Source organism: Numida meleagris, chromosome 4 (genome assembly GCF_002078875.1).
Source record: "Numida meleagris isolate 19003 breed g44 Domestic line chromosome 4, NumMel1.0, whole genome shotgun sequence".
NCBI classification, from domain to species: Eukaryota; Metazoa; Chordata; class Aves; order Galliformes; family Numididae; genus Numida; species Numida meleagris.
In genome coordinates, this window is record NC_034412.1 from 55,376,288 (window position 1) to 55,403,332 (window position 27,045).

Below are 27,045 nucleotides of genomic sequence, written 5' to 3' on the forward strand. Positions count from 1 at the left end.
CCATGGCTTTTGTTTTTTATCACAAGTTCATGTGGCTCAAATCCAGATTGCGGCAGGCGGAGAAAGACCGTCAGTTGGCACAGCAGGACAACCGTCTCTTCAAGCAGGAGTTTGGGGACAAAATCAACAGCCTCCAGCTAGAAGTGGAAGAGCTCTCCAGGCAGCGGTGAAGAGATCCTTTACTCGTTTATTTTCTGGGCTATTCTGCCTGTGTCTAGAAGAAAGCAGGCGGGTCAATCCCAAAAGGAGGAAGGGGCTGGAAAGAGATGAGTGGCATTTTAGGTGCCAGATGGTGTTTAACACTAGAGAGGTAAAATGCTTTGTGAGGTAACAAGTTTTTGAAGTTAAAGCAACTTTTGAAGTTAAAACTTGAAAAATCTGATGGAAAGGAAATGTAAAAGAGCCGAGTGGTCAGCATAAGCCATGAGCAAAAGTACAAATCTGTATGGGAGTGAGATATCAGAAAGAGGCTGCAGAGCATCTCTCGGATGGAAATGAAATGTCAGGATGTTCCTTTCAAACACGGAAATTTCCATGGTTGTTTTCTATGCTTTGGACATCTGCCCGTAACCATCTCGTTGGGAACTGACAATGCTAGAGATGTGGGAGGATGGAGATCACCACAAGCTTCAAAACCTGTTTGGGAAGCTTGGTTGATTCTTCATGTGCCTGGAGGTACCATCGCAAGTTAACTTGCTCTAGGGATCTCAAGTTATCTGGATGTGTGCTTTGGAGTACAGTAAGGCCTCTGACTGCCATACAAACCTCTCCAAAATCTAGCATTACACCAGACTTCTCACTGTAATGACATAACCTTGAACCCTAAGCAAATAATTTGTTGGCTGCTCGTCATCAAGGATATAGCTTGCAGAAGTCTTTGCCTAGAGCCAACGTGTAAGAGTTAAGGAGCAAGGGAAGCAATCCTGAGCACTGGTGGTCTGATAAACTGCTGCGATTTTTCTAGCTGCAACCAATAGCAATTCTGCCAGCGACAAGTAAAAAGGTGGAAGTCAAATGCAGGGATCTTAGCAAAAGCTGTCAGTCTTCCCCTGCAGTGTCATCAGTTTACCAGTGTTGGGAAAACAGAGGAATCCTCTTATCTTGAAGTGGCAGAGCACCTCTCTATCTGCAGACATAAGGTAGCCTCTGTTCTGCAGCAAGGTCACTGGAGTGGACAGTATGGATGTATTACTGGATGCATTTTTTTTTTTGGTCTCTCATCCTGGCGCAGCTGCTTCTGTCTCCTGTTTCCAAAAGCTATAGAAGCCACCCACAAAGCCAGCAAATGGCTTTTATCAGAAATCTGTTCCACATGCCGGGTGTGCGTGGGTGAGCTTAGCGATGGTGCTAGGTGTAAGTGGGTAACGCATTTTATTTGCATGTGCATCTACCTCTAAGTCAGTTTTACTGAATTAGTGTAGCTATCTGGGGAGGATGTTTTCAAACTGGTATATTTTTTGCATCAATTCAGTTTTTTCTGATAACCGTCGTCCTCATGCTAAATTGAGGTGGCAGCATGAAAATAACATTGCCTCCTTTATGGGGGAGTGTTACTGATGTAAGTAAGTGAGATTCTAATGCACTGAGTTGGCAGAGGGTGGTGAGCAGTGCTGCTTGAATTGTGTTACTTTAAGAAGAAATGAGTCTTTGTGTGTTTGGGGCTGTTTTTAATCAAATTATAAACAGCTTCTCCTCTGGTTTGTTTGTTTTTTAATGCCCACGTGGAGGAAGACTTATTTCTGGATCTAAGTTTCCAGCAGCTTTACTCACTTCAGTTAGTTAATGAGGCTGCAGTCAAATAAGTTATTTAAAAATCTGTTGGAGCACTATTGAGACTAATGAGGGTAATAATGGAGACATACATTTGTACTTAATGGAAATGAGGATTCTGAATCTTCTATAGTGCGAGTCTTGCCAGTACATTTACCAGTTCCAAGCCTTTGATTTTGGAGCAAGGGTTGTTCCCTACAGTAGCTATCATATTTCTGTTCACTTCACTGGAAAAGACTTCAAAAAATGGAGGGTTTTTTGGCAGGCTGCAGCAGTGGAGCTTTCTGGTGCCCTGGAAGAAAGGGTCTGCGACCAACAGCTGGATTTTCTCGTCCTTTTCGTCAGGTTGTGTCGGGTGCCTCAGATATGCTCATAGCCTGGTATTTTTTAGGGATGCACAGACTTAGTCATCAGGTTTATTTTCTCCAAAATGGTGCTGGAATTAGATGAAAAACATTCAGATTCTCCATCCTGGCATTTTGTGGCTTTAATGCATGTTAAACAACTTTTTTTTTTTTTTTTTGAGAAGCAGTTTTTAGCTCTAGAGTTAGGCTTCGTTTGCTTTAGGGTAAAGGGAGGGTTCAATAATTTCTATAATGTAGTGGCTCTTGGTGTTGAGTGTTACGAAACCTTATTCACAATTCCACCTTGATATTACAGGAGCCACCTTGAACTAGAACTGAAGCGGGAAAGAGAGAGATGGTCACACGGTCACCACAGCAGCCAAGGAAACAAAAAAGGCCCAAAGAATTGGTTAAAACCGGTAATATGACTTCTTTCCTTCTTGGCTTATATTTTGGTTGTGGTTTCACTTTGTTCGTTCTCTCTTCCTGAGCTTTACTAGATAAGAAATACGTATTGTTAATTTGTCAGAACAAGATGAGTTTTGGAACATTTTTTGCACGCACCAAATAGTTGTTTTATTTGGTTGAGCTTCAAAAAAAAAAAAAGATTTTAAGCATTACACTTAACTGTGGAGCAGATTTCCTCATCCAGGCTGGGTACCTGACCGAATCTTGACTGTGATGACGGCTTCCTTCAGTAGTTTAATAAAGCTAAGTGTAACACAGCAGGAGAGATGATTAAGCATTACATCTAATGAAAAGCAAGCTTGCTCACTTGTGATTTTTACATCAGAAAAAGGGAAATTCTCCTCAAAAAACAATACAACTTGGAAAACAAAATTATCTTCTGAGGGCATCACAAGGCACTTGCAGTGCTTTTAGTGCATTAGTGAATTCAGTGTGTTTTTCTTTTTTTTTTTTTTATAAAGCAAAATGAAGTGCTAATCTCAAGAGTAAAACTGATAGCCCTCAAGTGAAACTCCCTTTTTAGAAGTAATTTGCCTTTGAAAGTGAAAATCCACCCTACAGCTTTTTCTGTAAAATGAAACAGGCTCTTTTGCTGGGAACTGGCAGTTGTCGAGGAGAACAAAACTCATAAATTTGAGAACTGTGAAATAACAGAGGTGGTTTCCGAAATTGTAGTGTCTGTTACTGCACTTGAGACTTGCCTTCACTGGATTCCCCTGGGCTACTTTAACTGTTCCTCTCCATGTTTTTTTTTTCTTTTTCCCTTTTCCCCAACCGATGTTCTGTGAAGTTACTTACAGATCACGATAAGGAGCTGCTTTTCTCTGCTGCTTGTGTGACAGCATGTCACTGGATGTGGGGGCGGCTGATGGCAAGGGGGGGAACAGTGAGATCAGTATTCTCCAAATACAAAAGTAAAGTTTGCCTCCTGTACTCAGCAGGGATGATCCTGCTGGGAGAAGATGGGCCAATCCTCCTCCAAAAAAAAAAAAAAATTGGTTTCATAACAGATTTCTCTTTTGCCACAAAACTTGAAAGTAGTTCTTGGTCCAGTGGAAGTCTGCATTTTCAAGAATGTAAGGGCTTCACCAAGATTATAGTTGCAACTTCAGAGCTGTGTATGCATGGGTAACTCTGCCAGCGCTTGCCATGCCTCCGTGGCTGCAGATTATTTTTGACATGGTTGTGTTTCAGAGTGTTCTTATGTACCTGCCTGGCTCAGGCTGTGACCCAGTTCTTAGCTGAGGAGTGCAGGGGAGGATTTTTCTTTCCTGGCTGAGTGGATTTGTTGCCCTGATCAGTCTATACAAAGCAATAATTTAAAAACATGACTGAAGTTTCTTGTTCTCTAGTAAAAGGAAACCACTGGACATGATTAAGAGCTGGACTCTTAAACTTGAAATCAACTTTTCTTCACAGCAAAAGAAAAGCATGCAGAGCTGCTCCTGGGGGTGGATTGGTGTCTTTATGCTTTTATGTGCCCATGCTAAAGGGGGACAGTGAGATCAGTATTCTCCAAATACAAAAACAAAGTCTCCCACTGCAGTGTCAACAGCGTGGCAAAGGTGAACTCCTTGTTAACATGCTAACGTGGTTTGGACTGACTGGTAAATCCTTTTTGGCAGGACGGGAAGCTCAAAATCCAAGAGGAAAATGCCAAACTGAAACAGCCCCTGAGAGAGGAAAACAGTGTCCAGCCACACAAGTATGGAAGAATATACATCTCATTTTTGCCTTCACCTTTTCTGATTCTTGCTCCCTTTTTGATTTCTTTGCTGCTGGATGGGCAGTTTGGAATCGCATGATTTCCCCGGCTAAGAAAGCATTTCAGCCTCCTGCCCCATTGTTAGTCTCTCTACATTTTCAGATTGTTGTGATAGGATTTATTTAGCATTTGAAAGTTAAGCTTAAGATTTGTTTTTGAATGTGGAGATAAGTTTAAAAACAAATAGGGAAGAGCTCTGTAATGAGGGCACTGCTTAGAGACAGCAACAGCCTATTTGAACAACTCTTGATGTCAGTGGCAATGTGCAGTGCTGTGACAGTGTGCTGAATGCCAATAAAAAGGTGACTGGAAAAATACTGTCTTAAAAATAGCATAAGCTTTATTCAGATCTTCTTACTTGGATATTACAAACCTTCCAGTCTTGTGGTGCTTTTTGCACCCATTTCACAGCGTGTAAGCTACAAGCATTGGTCTGCCCATTTGTCTCGAAAGCTTCATAACAGAACGTTACCATTGCCTGTTCCCAGATCTAGGGGATCAGCCATTTTGCAGTCACTAGTTTAAAGCTAGTTCTAAACTGTACATGCTGTCTAAACTGCTTTTTCCACCTTCATGCTCCCCTTTTTTTCTGCTCTTCTGAAGTCATTTTACAAGCATTTCCATTTAGCCAGCAGTGTGCTGCCTGGCTCAGCTGGCAATATTCATTCTACAGCACCAGTCACTGCTACCTCTTTGCTTCTCTGTTTGATGAAGCTTATATGTGCTTCAGCTCTCTTGAGTGAGCAGGCTTGGCACTGTGGTTTTGAAGAAACAAAACCAGATATCACTGCAGGTCGGATTTTAATAACAGGATGAAAAATCTTCTGATAGTCCCCATGATTTTCTCAAAAGTAGCAGTGTGATGTGATTGATGCGCTGGCTCAAACTAATGATGTTCTTCTCTTGTAGGTTACAGAGTAGCACCCAGGAGGAGCAGGTTGGTGATGCCTTTTCTTCCATTTAAATACTGGCGAGTGTGCTGAGGGAGCTCCTGGGTCACTGCAGCATCTTCCCTGCTGCAAATACCTTGAAGTTTGTCCTTCAGGTTTTGCCTTCATAAAGATTTATGACTGTAGAGTGTGTAGCAGCGATGTGGATGGATCCCTAGTGGAAAAGTACTGCTTATCTCAGTAGAAAGGCTTTTAGTTGTCAGCGTTGTGTTTATGTGAGTCTATTTTGTTTCCTTGGCAAAACTATGTTATTTTTAAACTAATATTAATTCTTTTTGTAATTCCTTTGCCTCATGCCTTTTCTGGGTTAGCATCTTAAAAAAGAACAAGGAAGGCATAATTTAGTGTTTGTGAAAATGGCAGTGTGTAATCTTCTTGGTCTGGGTTAGGGTTTTGCAAATTCCTGTGTAGGCTACAGGGAAGGGTTATTTGTTTGTGTTTGGTTGGTTGCTTCTGTGTGTGTCAAATTGACCCAAGCCTGTTCTTTCTCCCCTGCGTGCCTGGCAAAGTACGGCTAGAGCCACCAACTCTCGACAGGGTGCTGCAATGCACATTTAGTCCCATCCACCAGGAATTTCCACCTCCATCACCAGTTATTCGTGGTGCAAAAAAATACTTTGTTCCCGCCCTTGCTGCTGGGCCAGCAGTCTCTATGTAGGCCTATAAACGAAGTCGCATGGTCCTTGGCTTGCAAAGCCATACCGTGCTTCCCGGTCTGCCCTTTGAACTCAGGTGAGCCAGCTGTGCTGAGCACTGCTGCTGAGGAAGAGAGGGTGACTTTTCAGGACTCATGCCTCTTAGTTGATTCTGGTTACCTCTAAGTGACTTAATGAGGGACAGCAAAAAGTAGTATCACTATAACAGGTGCTCTTCAGATCTTAGCCAGTGCAGTTGTCCTGCAAATAAATGTGTTAGTCCTGCATGGCTGCCTGGTGTGTTGTGAAAAAGAGAGGGCTTAAAAACACAACAACGTGAAATCTTCATCCCTGTTGTAAAATAAGGATCAGCCACAGAGCTTTGCTACCAAAGCCACGGGAAGCAGACGAGTAAAGCAAAATGCCTTGGCTTTTATTGTGGGTTTAGGAACAGCCATCAGGAACTGAAAATGCTCAGATCTGCCAGCTCTGCCAGGAAGAAAGCAGCCGAAGCAAGAAAAAGGTAAATCCAAGGACTTATATTGTCCTCTCAGCTGTGTGATGAATGTGCATTTCCTCTGACTTACATTTTTAATGAGATGGTCAAGGTGGTTTCCCAGGTGATCTCTCAGATCGATTAGAAGCAAGCATTGTTAACGCTTCCTACTTCCCCTTCCTTCACAGAAGCTGAGGAGCAGTTTGTAAGGAAACAGTCAAGGTGCTCTTAAAAACTGCTATCAGTGTGGTGAACATTCTGGTCTCACTGTTGTTGCAGACTTTAGAGATGAGCAAGCAGGTGTCATTTGGTTCTGTTTTTTCCCGGTTCACCTAATCTACCAAGACTTGAACCAGAGGGTTTTGCTGGGAAGCTGGGGACAAACTGGTCCTTCCAGGCAGTGTAGGTGAGGCCAGCTTCTGGCATGCAAGGCTCTGACCTCCACTCTTGGTTAGAGTTGAACCAGTACCACGTTTCCAAAAAGCCCTTGGAAATATCTAGGGGGAATCTAGGGAGTGCAGCAAGGTCAGACTAGTAACTGGTCTGTTCAGTATGTTTACATGGCTATAAAATAAATGTGCATCACTTGTGACAAAATGCTCTAGCTGTAACTGGACTGAAGCAATTAGAACCTGAATGCTTCATTTTTGGTAACTCTTACCTACTTCACTACAAGTCTTCACCTACTCTATGACATAATAAGCTCCATGGTAGGCTGGTCCTGAGCACAAGGACAAGTTTCTGGTCTTCAGTGGGGGCATCTTTCTCTACTCCAGTAGAGGATTTGAGTTAACTGAAGGTTATCAAGAGAAAACTCAAGTTTGTTTTCATCACTTGTGTCTTTAGTATCCTGTAATTTTTCTGTCCTCTTCCTCCAGAATATCTGCAAGAACTGTGGTGGTATCTTCTGTGAAGCCTGTTCAGCGAATGAGCTGCCCCTCCCGTCCAGTATTAACCCAGAGCGTGTCTGCAATCCCTGTCACAAGCAACTCATCCAGCAGTATTCCACCAGTCCCTTGTAGGAGGCAGGCTGCAGAGTGCGGTGAGACCAGAAAAATTGTAGCAGGTGACCATCTCTGGAGTTGTCGAAGGAGAATTTGAAGCCATTTACCTGTGTTCTTTGGAGGGGGGAAGCAGCTTTGTGGTGTTTTAGTCAGAAGAGACTGTAAACAGAACAGCCTGGGCTTTCCCTGTACAAAAATCTACCAGCTCTCTGACCTGGGCTTGTGCTGGAGTGAACTGCCTGAGGAATGTCACACCAAGTGGCCATAAGGTGTGATCAAGCAGCCTCAGGATGCTGAGAGAACAGAGCCCCCACCCGAGAGTGAGCTCTGTGTGTGCAAGTCAGGAGCATGTCAAGTGAGGCCATGCTGCTGCTAAACAATGGCTCACTGAAAGCAAAACAGGAGCATTTTTTAATCCTCATGTCTGGCTGCACTTGAAATACCATTTCCCCTTTCCCTGCTGTCTTTGACAATCTGGCTCAACTGTTCTCCTTCAGTGCCAGGAGTCCAGGTAACAATATCAAAAAAAAAAAAAAAAAAAAAGCATTTTCAGACTTCATTTCTTTGACCCAGTCCTTCAGCAGTAGGCTTGCTATGCAAATCATTATTAAACAAAGCTGTGAAATGATTCTGTATTTTTAGGGACTTTGGAGGGGAGCTAAGATTTTCTTTTTTTGTGTGTGTGGGACGTTGGAGAACTGAGCCGCACTGATCTGGCACAGAAATGCTCAAGGGCATCTCTCTCCTTCCTACTGGAGACCCTCACTGTGACTTCGTGACCACAAAATGGTTGTCAATCCAAAGAGCTGCAACAGAACCTCCTATATTGATGTTCTGGGGGAATCGGAGTCCCAAGGGTTTAGTTACAAATCACCATTATGCAGAGGGTTTAAGGCCACGTCTCCACACCACTCTCCTTTGTGAACATAAAAAAAAGTGGTTGTACTACAGCTGGTACTTCAGTGGATTTGTGTTAGAGCAAAATGAAAGTGAGATGAACTCAACAGTGCTTTTCACCTGCAAGATATCCTGATGCAAAACACAGTTTAAAAAGTTCTGTTTATGCTACGTCAATCTTTGTTGCTGTGACCTCAAGGACACATTACTCCAAAAAGCAGTGGTGACTTGCTCATAAAGCACGCACACATCATGCCATAGTGTATTTGGTCTACTTTGTACTGGAAGCCTACTTCAGTCTTTAGGGCCACAGAATGTTTTGTAAACTATAGAAAATTGATGTTATTTGTATGTGAGAGACATTTGGCTTTCTACAAATTTTATTAGGGGAAAAGTAGTTTAATTCTTCAGAGGAATTCATTACACTGGCTGGAACTGCGCTAAAAAGCGTATCAGAACTGAAGTTCTTCACATGGTTGGTGCTAGTTAGTTGGACCCCGAAATTCTTCTCTTTCCTAGCTCCTTGTAGGGCTCAGTGTATTCAGCTGCCCAAGCACTCCACCTCCTCTTAGTGCCCTTCAGAGACAGAGCACTAAACAGAAGGGAGCAAGCTCCAGAGTTTTCCTTTTTCTGCCCTTTGTGGTAATTACCTTGCTGCTATCCTTTGAAGTAGGCAAGAAATTGTGAATAGTGTTGAAATTTGAGAAGCCTAGAATTCAGGTGTGAGCAAACAGTGCTTTCACAGGGTGAGATGCCATTAGCTAAGGCACAAAATACCAAATGTATTGTTAGTTCTGTGTACACATTGTACACACTTAAGAATTCCTGCAACCAAACTCAGAGTGACTTATCCTACAGGAAAAAGTCTGACCCAGGCAATTTCAGTGCTGGAGAATTAAACTGGAAACCAGGCACTTACTGTGAAATAATAAATTTAATGCTGGTACATCCAAGCAGTTTCACAGCTCTGAAGTGACAGCTTATCTGTGACCTCTACATAGCTTTCCACTGTTCCAGCAGGAGTGGCTGCTGCTCTTCTTGCTTGAAGTGAAGGCTGAGATGATCTTTACGTAGAAAGCAGGACAGTTCTTGAGCAGGTCCTTTACAGTTACGGTATGAGAACAGCCCTTTACCCAGGCAGCTGAAAACCCTTCAAAATAAGGCTCTGGTTGCTGTAATGAAAACTGGCATTTAGAAAAGTGTGAGAGCAAGATGATTGGCTGTCAGCTGCCTGTGCTGACACACGACTCCTTCCTGACTTCTTTGACTCAGTGAAGGGCTCTGCTTTTAAGTACTGGCTGTTGCGCTTTGTGATGCTGCAAATGTTCAAGGCCCATTTGCTCAGGTACTGGTGGTAATGCTGGATTTTTGGATTTACACCTGGACATTTGGACTGGGGGGAGCAGAAGACAGTTTTTCTGATATTTTGTTCCACAAGCAATAATAAAAACTTTCTCATCTGGATCCTGTGTCCTGAGTGGTCTTTCCCTTCTGCTTTGGCTACGGCTATGAAAGTATTTCAAAACCAGTAGCAGATCCCAACAGAGAAATTGAAGACACGTGACAGGAGGGACAAGGTATAAACTATGCCTACTGCCTTCTGTGTATTGGGATCTTAGATCACTTGATTGTTAATTGTCCACACTAGTGTTTTATTAATACTTTGTTACCACTGTGCAGCTTGAGACTAGAACTGGTCTGTCCTGCAGCGTTTGCCATTCCTCCATTACAGCTTTTTCTACCTCTGTGACAGACAATCTCTCTACAGCATATCAACACACTTTATTACATGCTGTTACATAAATCCAAATGATGTTTTACACAGCTTATCCTTGAAAATGAGCAGCAACTCTCATGCTCGATCTCTGCTTGTACCCCAGGAATGCATTCACTTCGACCTATGAAGAAAGGAAGGGGGAAAAGACAAACAAAAACCATCACTACTTCACTGCGCCTTATTACTCTCCTTTTCTGAAAATGTACCACTGCATTTTACTTCAAAGTACTGCTGCCAATAATGGAATTGTACAATTCAGCATTGTTTAAAAAACAATCTGTAAGAGAGAACTGCCATGTGCAGCTGAAGGAAGTCATACACAGAGGGTGCCAGATACAGTTCTGGGTGTCGCTCCTCTACTTCTATGCCAGAGACTGCAGCCACATCAGAACTTTTAATAGGTGAAAACTAGGACAGCTTCAAGGGGAGGAGGAAACTGCAAGTGGAAAAAGCACTCTGGCACATTTCAGTAGGCCTCAGCTACACCAGGGTGAGTTTCAGTGAGGTGGTGTGGTGGCTGGGTGGTGCAGCAACCTCTCTCTGCCAGCTCTGGCTGTCACCTCAGAAATGCACAGCTGCCTCTCTGCCACAGAAATGTGTTTCTGTGGAATCTGAATGCACGGGCCTATGTGCCTAAGCTTGACGCCTGACCTCAGATTAGCTTTAAATATTAGCCTGGATGCTATTTGAAATTCAAAATATCAAGTGTACTAAAAATGAAAAAGGAACAATACAGAACAAGGATGCACTCACCAAATCTGAGATCTTGCCACTGTCACTAGTGGTGTCCTGCAGCCTTTGGATGTTCCTTCAGAAATACTTCAACAGCACCAAACTCTAGGGAACAATATGGGAAAGGCATTTTGTGTTCAGTGACTCGCAGATAGGGTAATTTGGAAACCCAGTTTTCAGACAATCCTTTTGACAGGGTGCTACCAGTAGTTAGACAAGGAAAGCCAAAGTACCCGAGGATCCACATCTTGGAGTTGCAGAACACCCTTCCTCTTTACTTACGCAGCTGTGCCCTCTCCTTAGCCATTGCAGCGACTGCGTCGTCGTGGCTCTCAAAATGCACATCAGCCTCGCCTGTGGCAACTCCATCAGAGTTGTATTCTATTAGGATCCTTGAGGGCCTCAGTGGGGCAAAAAACTGAAAAGAAGGAAAAATAGGGATCCAAAAGGTGAGTGTGATGAGAAAGAATCACGAGGAATGCACCCCATTACCAGAAAAGATCGTGTTTTTCTCATAAACCACATCCAACTACGGGGACTGAGCACTTGAGCAGCACAGGACTCCCTCCCTCTCGGGGTGAAGTTGATCCACAGCCAACAACTAAATTTGGTGCATACTGCTACTCACGTCTACTATGTCTTGGGCGCTAACTTGGGTAGGAAAACCCCTCACATGGACGGTGCGTAGTGACGATAAGATGCTCCCAGATTGTGAACAAGGCCTGGAACTTTCTGCTGCTTCGCTAGCCAGTTCTGTGGAATAGAGGAGAAACATCACGAACACTTGCAATTATCACTTCCCTTGCATGAAAGTTTTAGACAGCAGGGTTGTTCTCCCAGCAGCAGGCAGCAACGGTGAAATGAAGGGGCCTCAAAGAACATGTACGTACCACAGGGCCAGACTCACCGTTCTCTCTTTCGGCACTGGAGCCTCTGGTGTAATCCAACTCCCTTTCTTCTGCAGTGGATCCAAGCTCTCTTCTCAGTCTTACCATCTCCTTGCGAAGAGACAAATGCCTCTGCATTTCACGCTTTGTACTTATGTATACTTCTATATATCTAGGATTACAAGGAAAAGATTACATGACACGCCCCGTACTTCCACAAAGAACTCAAGGATTTGAAAAAGTACAATTACTGTGCACAATGTTTTCCTGTCTCAGCTCTGCTCACATATTAGCTGTGAGAGCCATAGATGATGTGTAGTTACAATTTGGGGTTAACTGGCAAGCAGCAGTTTTGAAGAACTTGTTTAGATTGTAAGTAATGTCTATGAAAGCCCTTTTCAGCGTGTAATGAACGGCACTCACTCTCCAGTATAAACCCACACACTGTGAGCCAGTTTGTTCTGATAAGGTCTTTAGTTTATGGTGTTACGTAAAATTCTTTTAGAAGTAACAGCAATCGCTTACATGCCAAAGCTATGTTTTGCTGCAGAAATACAGCACTACTTAAAAACATTCTCTCTTTCCTGCAGTAGCATGCATCCTTTTGAATGGCCTCATACAGGAGACTCTGTTCCCCCACTGTACTTCTGCAAACTACTCTATCCTAATCTCTCCAACCCTCATTTAAAAAAAAAATTAAAAAAATTACTCAATCCCAAAGCAGGTTAATGAAGCAAGCGGATACACAAGATGCACGGGGCCATACTAAATACTTCAGAGGAACCTAAGATTTTACTGTGATGAAATTGGTAGGATGAAATGTAATAAGGCGTGTGTAAAAGTTGCAGGAGTAACACACCAAAATGTAATGCAGCATGGGAATCTAGCAAAATCCCCCTTACACTGCAGAAAGAAACAGTGGGAAAAATCACTCTATTCCCAGGTTTAGTGCAAGTATAAAACTGCACTTAAATTTCTAGCCACCTACCCCAGAACTCCTTACCCAGACTCTCCAATGTTTCAGAGCTGGCAACAGTACCAAGCTGGGCCTCACACAGGTTTAACTATTCAGTGTTTACTCACAGGTTTCCACAGCACAGAAGAAATAATGTGATGAAGAAAAGGAGAATGTGGGTGTCCACATTTTCTCCCTTCCTAACAACAGCAGACCCAGTTAAGAGAAATAATCTCAGGTACAGCCTGACTGAGCTCACAGCTCAGCATCCATGCACCTGGGCTCAGCAGAATGCACTTTTCTGGACAAATGAACACGTTGGCAGCAGTTTTAGAAACTTTGGAAACGGTTTCTTGGCCAGTTACACAGGTATATAAAGCTGGGTAGGTGAGTCAGCTAAAGCCACGTTCCATCATGACAAAAAAGAAAATAATAATAGCAAAATGTGAATTAATTAATCCCTACTGGAGGGTAGGAAAGTATGTCAGGTCACTGAATTATTAGGCACGCCTGCAAAGCAGTGACTTAATGTGGGCAGGGGGTCAAACACAAGGAGAAACTACATCTGAGTATGAGATAGCAGGCAAAGCAGCTGATATTAAGCTAAGAGGCAAGCTGTTAAGTCACACCGCGTGCTTTATACCAAGTTCTTCTACCCTCTGTTAACCACAGCAAGGCACCTACCTATTCTCCATGTACTCCTTATGCCTTAGTAGGGCTTTAGCTACCATTTCCGGAGCTGCAAACTGCACATAAGCTTCTCCCGTTTTTCTTTCTCCCCGATAGACAAAAGTTATGTCAGTTATCCTCAAACCTATTAGGAGGATGGGGAGAAAAAGACATTTACATTGTTAGGAACTTGTGCTACGGCTCAGAAGGACATCTCTTCCCTAACTCTTGTTTGGCCAAATGAATCCAGCAGCTCCTCATCCTGAAATAACTGTTCATGTTGGCCAAAATATATTATGTATTTTTAACTTTTTAAAAAAATTCCAAATTATTGGATTTACGTTAGCTTTCACAGAAGCTTTAATTGCCAGTGATAGCTCTGCGATAGATTTAAACATTATTTAAACTGTTGGTGATCAACTAAAAATCCTACTGCCAGTGGCCTTCACATCTGGCATCACACTGGCTGTCACTGAGCGTCAGTGCTGGAGAACTGTCAGCATGCCCACCTGCAGTGGGAGAAACACCAGGAGGAAGAAGTCGTTTCAGTTTACACTACAACCTAATCTCCTAAGAAATACTGATTAATCCTGCAAACACCAGGAAAGCTTCTTTCCTATTAAGGGCATGCAGCAACCACCTGGCTTGCTCCAGCCTCGAGGGCAGAGAACACACATCCTGCTTGACAGTTGCTTGGCTGAGCAGTTCTGCAGCAACTGAAGTATAATTGGAACCAGTTGCCCAGAGAGGTGCTGGAAGCCCTGTTACTGGAAACACTCAAGGTAAGGCTGGACAGGGCTCTGAGCACCATGATGTAGTGCTTGCAGGGAGTTGGATTTGACAGCCTTTAAAAGTCCCAACTCAAATGATTCTATGATGATTCTGACCATTCACACAACCAAGCCATTATTTAAAAAAACAAACTGTAAAACACCACCAAACTTAGCTGAGCAGAGTTTTAACATTACCATACATGATCTGTTATGATAATATTGCAAAGCCTTACACTGCACTCACTTGTCCTGAAGAGACCTGGGGCTCTTCCGTCTGAAGAGAAGATGGGGGGAATCTCATCACTGTTTACAAATATCTAAAGTGCAGGAGTCAAGTTGATGGGAGCAGGCTCTTTCTGGCAGTGAGCAGCAATAGAACAAGGGGCAATGAGCAGAAACTGGAACACGGGAGGTTCCATACTAACACAAGGAAGAACAACTTCTTTACTGTGAGAGTGATGGAACACTGGAACAGGTGCCTAGAGAGGCTGTGGAGTCTCCTTCTCTGGAGATACTCAAGACCTGTCTGGATGCCTTCCTGTGTGACCTGCTGTAGGGAACTGCTTTAGTAGGAGGTTGGACTCCAGCGTTCCCTTCCAAACCCTACAATTCTGTGATTCTGTCCTTTAACAGGCATATATCTTTCTTTCTGGCAATTTTTGCACCAGTAGCAATCTCAATGCAGAAAACTGAATTTAGATTCCTCCTTTTATTTATTTTCCCCCTAAATGAGTGCTGCAAATACTGACAATAAGACCTCCAGAAAGGCAAACGCAGCTGATAATCTTCCAGCCAAAAGCTTGTTCAGAAAGCCTTAGTTGCTTCTAACTGCAGGGAGATAGCACTTTGTGATGCTGTTTAAGGTGTTCATGGCTGCACATGCTTTTTCAGCCCTCATTTAGGGGAATGATTGCTGATCTAAACACGAACCTGGAGCATAAAACGCCTCATAAACAGAGAACAAAAACTAGTTTGATTTACCTGCAAAAAAATCTGCAATGTCATCCTCCGTGGAGTCGAACGGAAGGCCTCTGAGTAGTACAACTCCATCGCTCATGACCTGCGACTCATACCGCAGGCTCTGCAGTAAGCCATCTACATCTTTATCGTGTATTTCATGAACTGCAAGGTACAAAACATGTTTTCCTTCATGGTACAGAGAAGGCAGCACTCTGCAGGCACCTTCTTCTAAGGCGTCACTTCTCCCCATCTCACACACATGCACAACTTCATCTTCTTTCCCCCCACCGCTCCCACATACTCAATGGTCCCCCACAAGTGACTTTGCCTTTCCCGCAAAGCTCAAGCTTTGACTTCACAGTGCCTTGTTTGCCAGTTTTTTGCTCCCCGCTGTCCCCCTGGCACCAGCCTGTTTCTGTACTCAAGCAGTTCTTATCAACTATCGTGTTTTCTTCCCATTTAACTTCTGCTGCTCAAACCCACCTTTCACGTAACGTGTGCCCATGTATCTCAAGTTCTTTTCCAATGCTTTCTGGACATCTGCTTTTGACTCGAGCTCGATCAAGGCATCTCCTCTGCGCCTCCCATCCCTGTTTAGGAGGAAGTGTATGCCATTCTCACCATTCCGGATCTTACAGCCTGGAAATCGGGGAACACAAGACACAGAAACATGTGCAGCTCTGTCATGCACGGGGGGAGCTTTTGATCCCAGACTAAACCGGACAGTTCTGCACAAAGCTGTTCCCCTGTCCTGAAGGGCAGGACGGGAAACTCATGTTTCTACCCCGAGCTCTAACACGCAGTGCTTGTCACAAAGAAAGGGGTCTCACATCCCTTAGGGATGTGTTTTAGCGGGCAATATTGGTGGTGGGCAGATGGTTAGACCAGATGATCTCAGAGGTCATTTCCAGCCTTCGTGATTGCATGGTTTTATGATTCTCAGCTTCCACTGCTGTGTAACTAGACGATGCACGCCCTCGTGTTGTTTTCCTTCTGTTAACTAACTGTTAGCTAATCATTAAATTCTGTAACGGCACACCGAACCGTTACGGAGGCCAAGCAGCTCCCTTACTATCAAAGAAGGCCATCATCTCCTTCTTGGTGCACGCGAAGGGGAAGCCATGCGCCCTGATGAGAAACACGGAGTCCTCATTCTCTGCCTTGGGTGGCTCCGGGTCCTGCTCCGCGAGCTGACCTTCCTGTGTCGGCGAGTCGATAACCTGCCAACCGACAGCCATCAGCGGGGGAGCGCGGAGGCGCGCGGCCGCCCCGCGCGGCCTCCGCCAGAGCGCCCCTCAGCCCGCCGCCATCTTAGGCCCCTACCTGGCTGTAGCGGCGCGCGGCAGCGAGGAGCGGGACCGCGGCCTGCGGCGCTCCCGGCCCCGGCCCGAGTGAGGCGGCGGCGCTGAGGAGGCGGCGGCGGGCGGGCGGCGGGCGCAGGCAGGACGGCAGCGGGCCGGGGCGGCGGCCCAGCAGCAACGCGGCCAAGCCGCGGCGAGAGACGGCGGCGGCCATAGTTGGCGGGCGGAGAGGCGAGCGCGGCTCCGCCTCCCCTTCCCAGGAAGCACCGGCAGCGGCGGGCGGGAAGCGGCGGGCACGGCCCGGCAGCCTGAGCAGCGCCGGGGTTACGCCGTGGGGGGGGAGGGGGGGTCTGGGAGCTGAGGGGCTGCGGGGGATTGCGCCGTAGTGCTGCCGTCCCGTTAATTTCCCTTCAGTGGTTTTTGTCTGTGTTTCAAAATTGTAAACGCATTCTAAGTGATATCACCGTTTCCAGCTGTTGCTTTTATAAACTGTTTCATGTCACAGACCCTTACAGGACAGACCATTGCCCTGATAATTGAACATGCACTCCTGACAATAGAATTACTCCTGTGCTCGGCACTCGAGCTGCACCTCGAGTGCTGTGCTCAGCTGTGAGCCCCTCACTGCGAGAAAGACCTCGGGCCCTGGAGCAGGTCTAGAGAAGGGCAACGGAGCTGTGTCTGGAGCACAAGTCTGATGGGGAGCTGGGATTGTTCAGTCTGGAGGAGGCTCGAGAGACCTTATGGCTCTCTACAACTGCCTGAAGGGAGGTTGTGGTGAGGTCAGGGTCAGCCTCTGCTCCCAGGTAACAGCGATAGGACAAGCAGGAAGGGCCTTACATTGAGCCAGGAGAGGTTCAAGTTGGGTATTAGGAAAAACTTCTCTGGAAGAGTGGTGATGCAGTGGTACAGGCTGCCTAGGGAGGTGGTGCAGTCACTGTCTCTGGAGGTGTTCAGGAAAGACAGAGATGTGGCACTGAGGGAAGTGGTTAGTGGCTGGGGGTTGGACTGGATGATCTTAGTAGTCTTTTCCAACCTTCATGGTACTATGATTCCCAATATTTTTTGAATTTTCAAGGCGAATCACATACAATTTTCAAAGGAGCATTGAACTCAAGTTTAAAGCGGTTCACCTTCAAGGGTTTTTTTTTTCATATTTTAAACATCAGGTTTCTCTTTAAAGCTTTTAAATAAGCAGACTTTGTAGGTGCAAAAAAAATAGTTAATTATAGTAATTTCTCTCCAACATCTACCCTTTCCTAGCTGTCATAGAATCATTAAGGTTGAAAAAGACCTCTAAGGTGATCCAGTCCAGCTCTCACCCAATCCCCACACCGTACCCACTGACCGTGTCCCTTAGAGACACATCTCCACAGTTCTTGAACACCTCCAGGGACGGTGACACCACCACCTCCCTGGGCAGCCTGTGCCAGTGCCTCACCACTCTTTTCTGTAGGAAATGTTTCCTAGTATGCAACCTGAACCTCCCCTGGCACAACTTAAGGCCATTATTTCTTGTCCTATCGCTGTTATCTGGGAGAAGAGGCTGACCCTCACCTTGCCACAACTTCCTTTCAGATCCCTGAGCCTCCTCTTTTCCAGACTGAACTGTAAGTTGTCACTGAATAAGAAGATTCCTGAATAAGATGAATCCTAGAAGTCAAGGGAGTGCTGTATGCATTCCTCTGTTATGCACGTGAATTGTTCTTGAAGGTTTGGGGTCCAAGCAAGGTGTAAGGCAGATTCTCCTCAACAGACAGAAATCCTCTGGCCACTTTGCCTCCGGTGCACCTTCATCCCAAGCTGAGTGACAACCAGCCTACCGCATGCTGTCCGTTAGCCTGTCAGTATTTGCTAGTCACCTTTAGAGGGCACCGTTCTGCCGGGCATCTGTCAACACTGAAGTTTCCCGGGCATCTCTGGGCTTCTTGGCTGGTGTGAGGGAGGAGAGACTGAATTTCTGTCAGTAGGATCTGGAGAAAAAAATGATTATCCTAGGACAGCAGAACTTGCATTTATTCACTCTTCAGTGCTGATGTTGAACGAAGCCTACCTTAGCAGAGTAAATCACTTGGGCTAAATGTAAAGGGACTGCAAAGATGCCCCTGGCCCGCTGTTGAACAAGAAGTTAATGTATACTAGCTATTCTTTATTTCATCATAGGAAAAAAGAAAATGCTTCTAAGTACATCCTAAATGTACTTATTTTGTATTGGGATTTTGGGTTATTGGGTTACTTGTAACTGCACAATATGTCATTGAGAAAATTTATATTCTGTGTGATATATTCTGGAACTATTCCTTTAAGTTACTCCAGCAGTGGGCCTCTCTTCACTTTCCATGGAGGATGGGCCTGCCTGTTACATAACTGTGCTTGTACAGTGCTCTCAGCGTTCAGCAGGAGCTGGGCCTGGGTGAGCTGATGAAACCTAAAGAACAGATTTTGCACAGAGAATGCAAAGTAACGTGAAGCCCCTGCAGATGGTGTCTGTGCCGCAAATGCTGTTGAGATTTGCAGAGATGATCCTCCACAAATTGTTGGTTTCTGTGAAGGTTGCAGCAGGTGTGATGTCTGTGCTGTAACAGCACTGAAGGCAACAGAGTGCCATATATATTCCTCTTTCTACTATCCAGCAGCAGCAGGGATCCAGGACTATGGTGATTCCCAGGACCATTGTATAATACCTCATAGTTCCTGTTATTTTTTCATGTGCTGCTTTTTATTTTTATTTTTAGAGAACAGTTACACGTCCAGATCCCATGTTCAGTCTGATATTTATACTTAAATGCTTTGCTGCATTTCTGTTGTTATTCTCTACGGATACGCAAATTAAATCTCTTGCCTTAATGCGCAGACAAGTGCCTGATTTGAAACACTGAGAGACTTATAGGTTTAATCTGGAATATGGAGAGAATGCTTGTAGAGCTCAGTATTTAGACACTGCTATTTATATTTCAAACTGAAATTTTTCTCTTATTCAAACTTTTGTTCATCTTGAGTGTTCTGCGTTTACTGAGCTGTGTTATAATCTCTGCTACAAAAGCTGAAAACTCTGGTTCAGGACCAAAGCGCTTTCTCAGCTTGAGGGCCTTTTCAGAGCAGTCCTTTCAGCCCTACAGTACAATGGATAAACCAAAATGACAGCCGTCGGGCCTTGGGTACATTCACTGCGCCTTTGCCAGAGCCGCCGAGCAGCTCAGCCCTTACGTAAGGCTGCAGCACGCTGCCAGCCCGTGCACTTCATGGCCCGTAGCCATCGTGAGCAGACCAATGCTAATCTGAGGCATCAAATGTGCGCATTATGTAACCATTTCTCCTGACAGCCACCCTGGCAAAGTATTTCCTACTGACTGTGGCAGTAAGAGGCATTTAATTTTAACTTGCCGCTAAAATAAAATGCTCTGTGGGTAGAAGGAAGTGTATGGGTGGGAACAGAGAACGCAGGTTATTCACGCCCCGGCGTGAACGTGCCAGGAAGATTAGCACTATTTTTTTTCTGTGAATTTACACGGCTAACTTAGTCTGACAAACTCTGTTAGGAGTGCCCCCAGCCCCGTTTCATGCCCACTTTTACTAATGCGGCCGAAAGGAAAACAGCAAATGGCGTGAAATGTTTTTTGAGCCTTTGCTGCCTAGTAGAACGCTTGATTTTAAGTGTCCAAAACCACCGGTGTAATTTTCATTCACTTAGAAATGCGCTGACCTGGCATTTGGACTTGGTCAGGAGGATGGAGCCAGAATGTGGGAAATGCAATTTCAGCATTTAAAAGCATGAGAGAAGCCGACAAGACTCATTGATAACACCTGAGAGAAACCCCTGATGCGCCAACAGAAACTGAGTGCTCTGTGGGACTGCAGTGCGTTTTGGGTGCACTGAATTTTCCCAGTAATGAATCCCGAAGTGTATTTTCCTCTGGCCCATCTGCAGGCGTGTTACCTGCGGGATGGTCTGCAGGCACAGAGTCCTCCTGGGGCAGGACAAGACCTTGTGGTCTGTCTGTTCCCTCTCTGGAATCCATCTGGCTTCTTGCTGACCTAACGGAGGCAGATTGTCATGTGAAGTGACCCCCTGGGATTGTCACTTCTGCTGTCAAGAAGTGGCACTAAGGCTGTGGTGGGCTTTGTTGGCTTTGAATGCCCCGAAAAGCCAGCCTGCAGCCATCGCCCGCTGTGACGTGGATGTCTTCTGCAGCATGCCGTGCTCCCTCAGTTCGCCCTTCACAGGACAACGCCAGCGAAGTTGCAGTTGTGTTTATTCTGAAAATGTCCTAGGCTGCAGAGGGGTACTGACCGTGCTGTACTGAAATATCTACAGGCAGGAGGACGTGTGGTTCGTAGCCCACGCTCACGCAGGGTGAGGCGGCTCAGGGCAGAGGTTGGGTGACGGTGGTGCTGAGGAGCTGCCGGGAGCTTGAGGGCAGGACTGGATTTTTGTTTGAGTCCAGTAGCTTGCAGCTGCCCGTATCTTCCATTGTGACGTGTGTTGCTCCCGAGCTGACTGCGGGCCCCAGCTTCGTTAAAGATTGCTTGAAAATCAAACACCCGTGCTTCTGAAATGCTGGAGGCCATTTTGAAAGGTTTGTTTAGTAAGGGCTGCTCAGCGAAGAGGGCAGAGATGCAGAAGCAAAGGTTTCCCTGTGCTTTTCATGAATGCAGCCATTATCTGCAAGCGCGGGGAGCTGAACTGTGCCGTGGCAGGGTGAGGATAATGCCTCCGACTGACCTGCTAGGGAAACCGGGATGGCACACAGAGCGCTATCCCGGTGCCTTCCGAGTCCCTGGCTAAAGCAAAGCGAGCCGCTCTGTTCCTGCATCCCACTCCTGCTCGCCCCACAGGAAGCAATGTGGGGTGAAGGACACGGGCAGACCGCGTTGCTCGCGCCGTGTACGACGCTTTGTCGGTAACCTTGGGGCCTTCCTCATCGCTGCCCAGAAGCTGCCGCCGCAGCCAGGAGCGCATCTCCACCTAAAACGGGGGCTGCCCTGCTGGGGGCTCACACCGACGGGGCCGTCACCGTTTCCAGGGCGTGGAGGTCCGACAGGCCGCGCAGACGGGTGTGGGAACGCCCGATTTCCGGCGCGGGACGGGCCGCATAGCAGAAAGGGCTTCGCTGCCGGCAGCGGCCGAGGCTGTCAGGGCACTTACGCCGCGCGTCGCTCTCCGCCGGAGGCCTCGGCGCCCCGCGGTGCCCGCAGCTGGGGGCGCTGCCGCCGGGCGGCCCGCGGCACAGGGAGGGGCAGAGCCGGGAAGGGCAGAGCCGGGAGGGGCGGGCGGCGCGCGGGAGGCGCTGTGCCGTGTCCCCGCCCCGCGGCACTCTCCCCGCACACGCCCGCCCTGCGCCGCCGCCGCGAGCCGCGCCGCGCCGAGCCTAGGCAGCAGCCGGTCCCGCTCCGCCGCCGTCGCCATGAGCTTCTTGTTGTGAGTACCCGCGGTGGGGCGCGATGGGAGGCCGCCCCCGCCGCCTCTGCGGCCTTTCCCCCCGCTCTCTTCCCCCTCTTCTCCCCGTCCCGTCTCGCCGGGCGGGGGCCACCGCCCTGAGGGAGAGGGGCGGCCGCTCCCGGACCGTTCCGCGTCCCGGCGCGCCGCCCGCCCCCTTTGTGAGCCGGCCCGCGGCGCTAACGGCGTTGGCGCGCTCCGGCCTCGGGAGCGCGGCCGCCGGGGCCGGGAGGGGGACCCGGGGAAAGCGGGCAAAGCGGGCGAGGGTTCGGGGAAGCGCCGCGGGAGGCCGATCCGGCGCGGGGCGGCGGTGCCGCGGGGCGGGCGGCCGTTGGCCGCGGCGTAAGAAGGCTCCCCGAGGAGTTAGTGGCAACCGAGGGGCGCGCGGGACCGTACGTTTTGTGATTTTGCTTCGTAGGCAACAACGGAATGAACTTTGGTCCCTCCCCTTGGGAACAAAGACGAGGTACTGCCGGCAATTAACATAAACCGGTTCCGTGACCTATTAATTAACGTGAAGATGCGCTCTAGGGAAGGAAAGGGAAGGGGGGCGGCTGCGGAGGGAGGGCCGTCGCCTTCCCGGCTGCGTGCGGGCGCCGCGGGACCGGTGCCGTGGGACTGACAGCTGCGAGCGGCTCCCGCTGATAACCGCCAGATGTCCGCGGCCTCCTTCGGGGGAGATGCGTTATCTGGGGAGCCGCGTTCTCGTGGAGGCGAACCGGCCCGGCGCTAGCTGACATCCCCCAGAGCTCCGCGTCGCGTCCGGCCGGCTTCTAACCCCGCTAACGGAGCCGCTCTCCTGGAACTGCGCTGCTGCCGTCTCGTCCCGGGAGACGCCGCTCAGCTGTGGGGTCGGAGCCGTCCGCCAGAGGTGGGCGCGAATGACCGTCGGTGGATCCGGGAGCAGCGCTCCGAATGAGAAGGCGGCCAGCTGTCCCCCTCCTTCATCATTCCCAGCTGCTGCAATGGAGAAAGGGGACGGGGTTTCTCGTACAGTGGTGTCCTGGGAGTCTGGTTTGCGAATGAGACGGCCTCACGCTCCGTGACATTTGGCTAACTGGCAACGGAAAAGCATGAAACTCTCTGCCCTCTTTTGCAGGCACTAATGAGATTTTTGGTTTTTTTTCAGACTCTTCTAAAACCCAGGAAAGCAAACCTTCCCCCCCACCTCCTTTGTTTCACGTATTCCTGCTGTTGAAAAATAGAAGTGGGAACTGAAGTTGTTGCATGGCAAAGCCAGAAATCCTGGCAGAGCTGTCTCAGCTGTTGTTGGCAGTGTGCTCGGTGGCAACTCTTTTGCTCGGCCGCAGTTTAGAAATGAATTTAGAAAAAAAAATATTACCGGATTGCCTCAGGGGGGCCCGGGAAGCTGCCTGTGTGCTACTGGCAAATAGTTATTTTCTTTAAAGTTACTGTCCCCTTTTCTACAACTTTGATTTCACGTTATCTGGATAGAGCTGTTCAGCGATAGTGGTTGGATATCTTTATATTTAGTAGTTCGATCTTGTTTTGTGCTGCAAAATCCCCATGTTTCCCACAGTTTTCCATAGCACTTTTTCACCAAGAGTTTCCTGGATACGAAGGTAACCGCGTTGTTCCTTTGTCCACTCTATTTTCTCTGCCTCGGTGGCACTGCTGTCTGTGAACAGACTCCCAGTTTTGATCTCAGCTGCTTAAAGTTGTCGTCGTGCTCCCACCAGAAGAGTTCTCTGCATCATGGTGAACCTGTCACAGGTTTATCATCAATAACTGCCGTAGTTTGTCAGTTTGACGCCTCAGCACTAAAAGCCCCATTCTGCTTGCAGACTTTGTGCCCTGGTCTTGATTGTGCCTGGATAGCGCAGGGTGCCGGGGGCCCCTCACAGCCGTTGCGCCGTCCCTGTCTGCTGACGAAGCCAGTGCTATTCTTCTCTGTTGCTAGGACCAGTGCCACATAAAGCTACGTGGGGGAACAAAATCAAGGGAAACCATTGTCTTCTCTTGTTATGGATAACATTATAAAAAGAGCGTCCTTCATGGCGAGTCACTGGACTAATACAGCTTGGTTTTGACAGCAGTTTTTATTTTCAGTCTCATCACCTTCTCTTTCAGATTGTTTTTTTCCTTTCTGAAAACACCTCTGAAATGACTTAATAAGTCATCTTGGATCTTTAAAAAAAAAAAAAAAATAAAAAAAAATAAAAAATGAAGAGACCTGAACTAGGAAGTATCTTTAGTTCCAAAAAACTCAAACTGAGAAGTTTTCTCTAGGAGGAAATGGCAGCTTGGTTGCAGGTACTGGAGCTTACATCTCCAAGGAAAAAATTAAAGATAGTTCTGGTAGGCGTGCCATATGGTAACATGCTTGTGTTACCCTACGCTGGCAAAACTTATGTAAAAAGCAGTTAGATAATTTATTTTTAAAAGGAAGATTTTTTTATTATTGAAGTTGTGAAACTATTTTCTTTTATTTTCTCTTATTCTTTTAATAAAAGGCATCTCCATGTTCTGTAAATTCCTGTGCATGGAGTTCCAGGAGATTCTTACCATTAGATTGGTGTAGTTAGTCAGAATTGGTGAGACTTTGGTGGGCCGAGAGCTGACGTTTACAGCACGTAGCGGTGTGGATGAGCAGCAGTAGTTTGGGGCGTATGTGGGTGAGTCAAAGTGACGTGACCTTGGAAACCAAGCAGGGGGAAGATGTACTCTTACTTTCCTGTCTTACATAGGATGGGAGAGCTGAGCAGTTTCTTTTGATGATGTCTGTGGTTGTTTTTTGTATTTGAGGAAGATGCGATGGGACATTCATTTTTTCCTTCCATCTCTTGCAAAGTCATATCAAAATCAGAGCTGATATTTTTGTTTCTGGATTGCCGAGTTTCGGCCTCCTGTTTCCCCGTCTGCCCCTGCTCTTGAAGAACACCGTGGCTGTGTCTTTCCCCTTCTTTGCCTTTCCTAGATGCCGAGTTGCTGTTACTACCCACTGAAAGCTGCTTTTAAAGTGGGCAGTGGTTTTCAGCTTGCTGTAGCTGGAGGGGGGAGCCCAGTGCTTCATGAGCGCTTCTTCTGCAGTTCAAAATTGAGATGTACTATCTATCTCCTTGTTATCGAAGACTTCCACAGAAAACTGTCGTGCACTAATGAACGGAATTTCAGCCACTGAAAAATCTATGTGTGGGCAGTTACAGGCTGTTAGAAATGGGACACGTGCTTGTCCAACAGTCAGATCTCTTTGTTCCCATTACTTTAAGTACAGGTTTTACAGGACAGAGTAGGGTAAATTCTTTGGTTTTAGGTTGACTAATGTAATGCTGCTGTGCAGACTGGGTTCCTAGAGGAGAGATCAGGGGAAAGGTTCTCGAAACGTGAGTGTTGGCTCACCACAGACTGCTGTTTAACCAGTACCATGAGTGACGCAGTCACTTCTTTTCCCAAAAGAGTACTGGGAATGAAACTTCTCTTGAGTTTGACTATGACTGAATCAGAGAGAGAACTGCAAAACATTTTAACCCTTTTTCTATAAGCTTTAATAACTACTTCTGAGGAAAACAGAAGGATTCTTTAAAGATAGCGTTGGTATGAATTCAGCAGTGACCTGGCACTACATGGGAAGTAAAGCTTTTCTTTTGTAGCTGCTTGTAACTTTCACTGAATGCTAGGTTGTAGAAATGGACAGACACTCTCGCCTGTAGTTTGTGTTGAATGTCGTTGAAGCATGTCACTTCAGTTGTGCTGCTAACTGTGTTTGATTCTCATGTTGAAAGGCTTGCTGTCGAGGCGTGCCCCTCGGCTGGCACTCGTCTGTCACTTCTACAGAAGGGAGCGCCAACAACAGAAAGCTTCCAGAAACCATGACAATGAATACAGCATTAAAGCTCCTCAGAAAGAAGTGTTTGTGTTCCTCTTGCACTACCTGTAGTACAATTCATTTTCCAGTTCTCAGCCTGTTGAGAAATGCTCTGTAGAGTGCTGGTTGCTTTGCTTCCTTTCACGATCATCTTTGCTGAAGACCCTAAAACATTTTATGAGGGTGCAGTTTGCTGATGTGCTTGTCATCCTTATCCTTAGCTGGCCGAGGAAGCCAAGCCAGCAGAAATCTATTGATTCCTTTTGTGGTAGGAATAGTTTGTTACTAATTTAGCTATGCGGGGTCATGGTGTAGTGGGACTTGGGGGTGGTGCTGGAGATGTGGAAGCAGCAGGAGTGCGTGGACATGGCAGAAAGAATGGAAGAGCCGCCTTCTTTTTTTCCTGCAAGCTGGCAGTCTGGTTAGTTTGGCTGTACCGTCAGCCCTGTCCTTCAAACTTTGCTGGGCTCCACGTCCATTGCTGCCTTCTTAGATCGTGAGTTTTTGCTCCATATAGCAGGATTAGTTTAAAAGGAAGAAACCAACACGCCAACAATGGTGTTGTTCAGTGTGAATGTTGTGTATACTACGTGCAGGTGAATGTCCGGTCTTAATTGCTTCCTAATGGTTTGGTTTTGTGCTGCAATTGTTTTCCCTTGTTTGTTCTTCACTCTTTGTGTTTGCAGTGTAAGCAAACCTATGAAATTAGCTATTTGCATTTGTCAGATTAGAACAGCGGTAAAGCAGGGATTGCTTTTAGGGGAGGGTTTGGGCACATGTACTGTAGAATGCTTTTTAGTCTGGAAGAGGTGTCTAATGCAGTACGCAATTTTCTGCCAGGTCTTTGGATTTAGGATCTCTTTAAGGCAACAGAGAATGATGGTTAGGGACGGCCTCCTGAGGGTCACAGTCACCAGCTTAGGCTGTATGTGTCCTGCAAAATGCATAGTCTCCTTTTGTTTGAAAAAGGATGAAATATTAGAAGCAGTTGCCCAGCAAAGAGCGGCTCAGGAGCCACAAAAGTGGTGATGTACTTTCGTGCCCAAGGCTGGCAGAATGAAGCTGCTTGTTTTGCTGAGAGAGGTAAATAGCCACATTTCGTTGCACTCCCTTAAGTTGTACAGGGTAAGCAATAATAGAGATCTTAGTGCCAAAGTTATCAATAACCCTTTGACCCACAAATCAACTCAAACCACAGAATATGCTTTGCAATGCCTTTAGCATTTATAAACTAAGCCATTTCCTATTACAGCCTATGGGACTGTAAGAATCCAGTGTTTTGTCATATCTGCATGTGTTGCCTTTTTACCCGTGGCATTTCCTTTCTGTTCACTTTCCTAGTGCTTCTTTGGCACTGGTGTGATGCTGGCTGTCACTGTTGTAAGTTCACCTGCTTATA

General features: G+C 46.6%; 3 protein-coding genes across 11 annotated transcripts in view; 2 read left to right on the top strand and 1 right to left on the bottom strand.

The window, feature by feature from the left end:
• Positions 1–9,793, top strand: part of RUFY3 (RUN and FYVE domain containing 3) — a 52,802-nt gene extending 43,009 nt beyond the window's left edge. For 5 of the 8 annotated variants that reach the window (XM_021393497.1, XM_021393499.1, XM_021393502.1 and 2 more), the window contains 6 exons: positions 47–166; positions 2,431–2,533; positions 4,208–4,287; positions 5,257–5,284; positions 6,381–6,455; positions 7,307–9,793. In XM_021393497.1, the coding sequence (XP_021249172.1) occupies positions 47–166; positions 2,431–2,533; positions 4,208–4,287; positions 5,257–5,284; positions 6,381–6,455; positions 7,307–7,450 (550 nt within the window). In that variant the 3' untranslated portion in view covers positions 7,451–9,793. Of the gene's footprint in view, positions 1–26; positions 2,534–4,207; positions 4,288–5,256; positions 5,285–6,380; positions 6,456–7,306 lie in introns of those variants that run through there. The other 3 variants (XM_021393498.1, XR_002437710.1, XR_002437709.1) reach the window with 3 other exon arrangements.
• Positions 10,093–16,612, bottom strand: GRSF1 (G-rich RNA sequence binding factor 1). Its single transcript, XM_021393506.1, has 10 exons — positions 16,406–16,612; positions 16,155–16,302; positions 15,566–15,721; positions 15,104–15,244; positions 13,365–13,494; positions 11,746–11,897; positions 11,467–11,591; positions 11,121–11,256; positions 10,860–10,943; positions 10,093–10,227 (listed from the first exon to the last, which is right to left on the bottom strand). The coding sequence occupies exons 1-9, from the start codon at positions 16,595–16,597 to the stop codon at positions 10,885–10,887; spliced, it is 1,239 nt and encodes a 412-aa protein (XP_021249181.1). The 5' UTR covers positions 16,598–16,612; the 3' UTR covers positions 10,093–10,227; positions 10,860–10,884.
• MOB1B (MOB kinase activator 1B) overlaps positions 21,809–27,045 on the top strand; it is a 39,877-nt gene continuing 34,640 nt past the window's right edge. The window contains exon 1 of one of the 2 annotated variants that reach the window (XM_021396774.1): positions 21,809–22,286. In XM_021396774.1, coding sequence (XP_021252449.1) covers positions 21,826–22,286 — 461 coding nt within the window. In that variant the 5' untranslated portion in view covers positions 21,809–21,825. Of the gene's footprint in view, positions 22,287–22,755; positions 23,404–27,045 lie in introns of those variants that run through there. The other variant, XM_021396776.1, reaches the window with a different exon arrangement.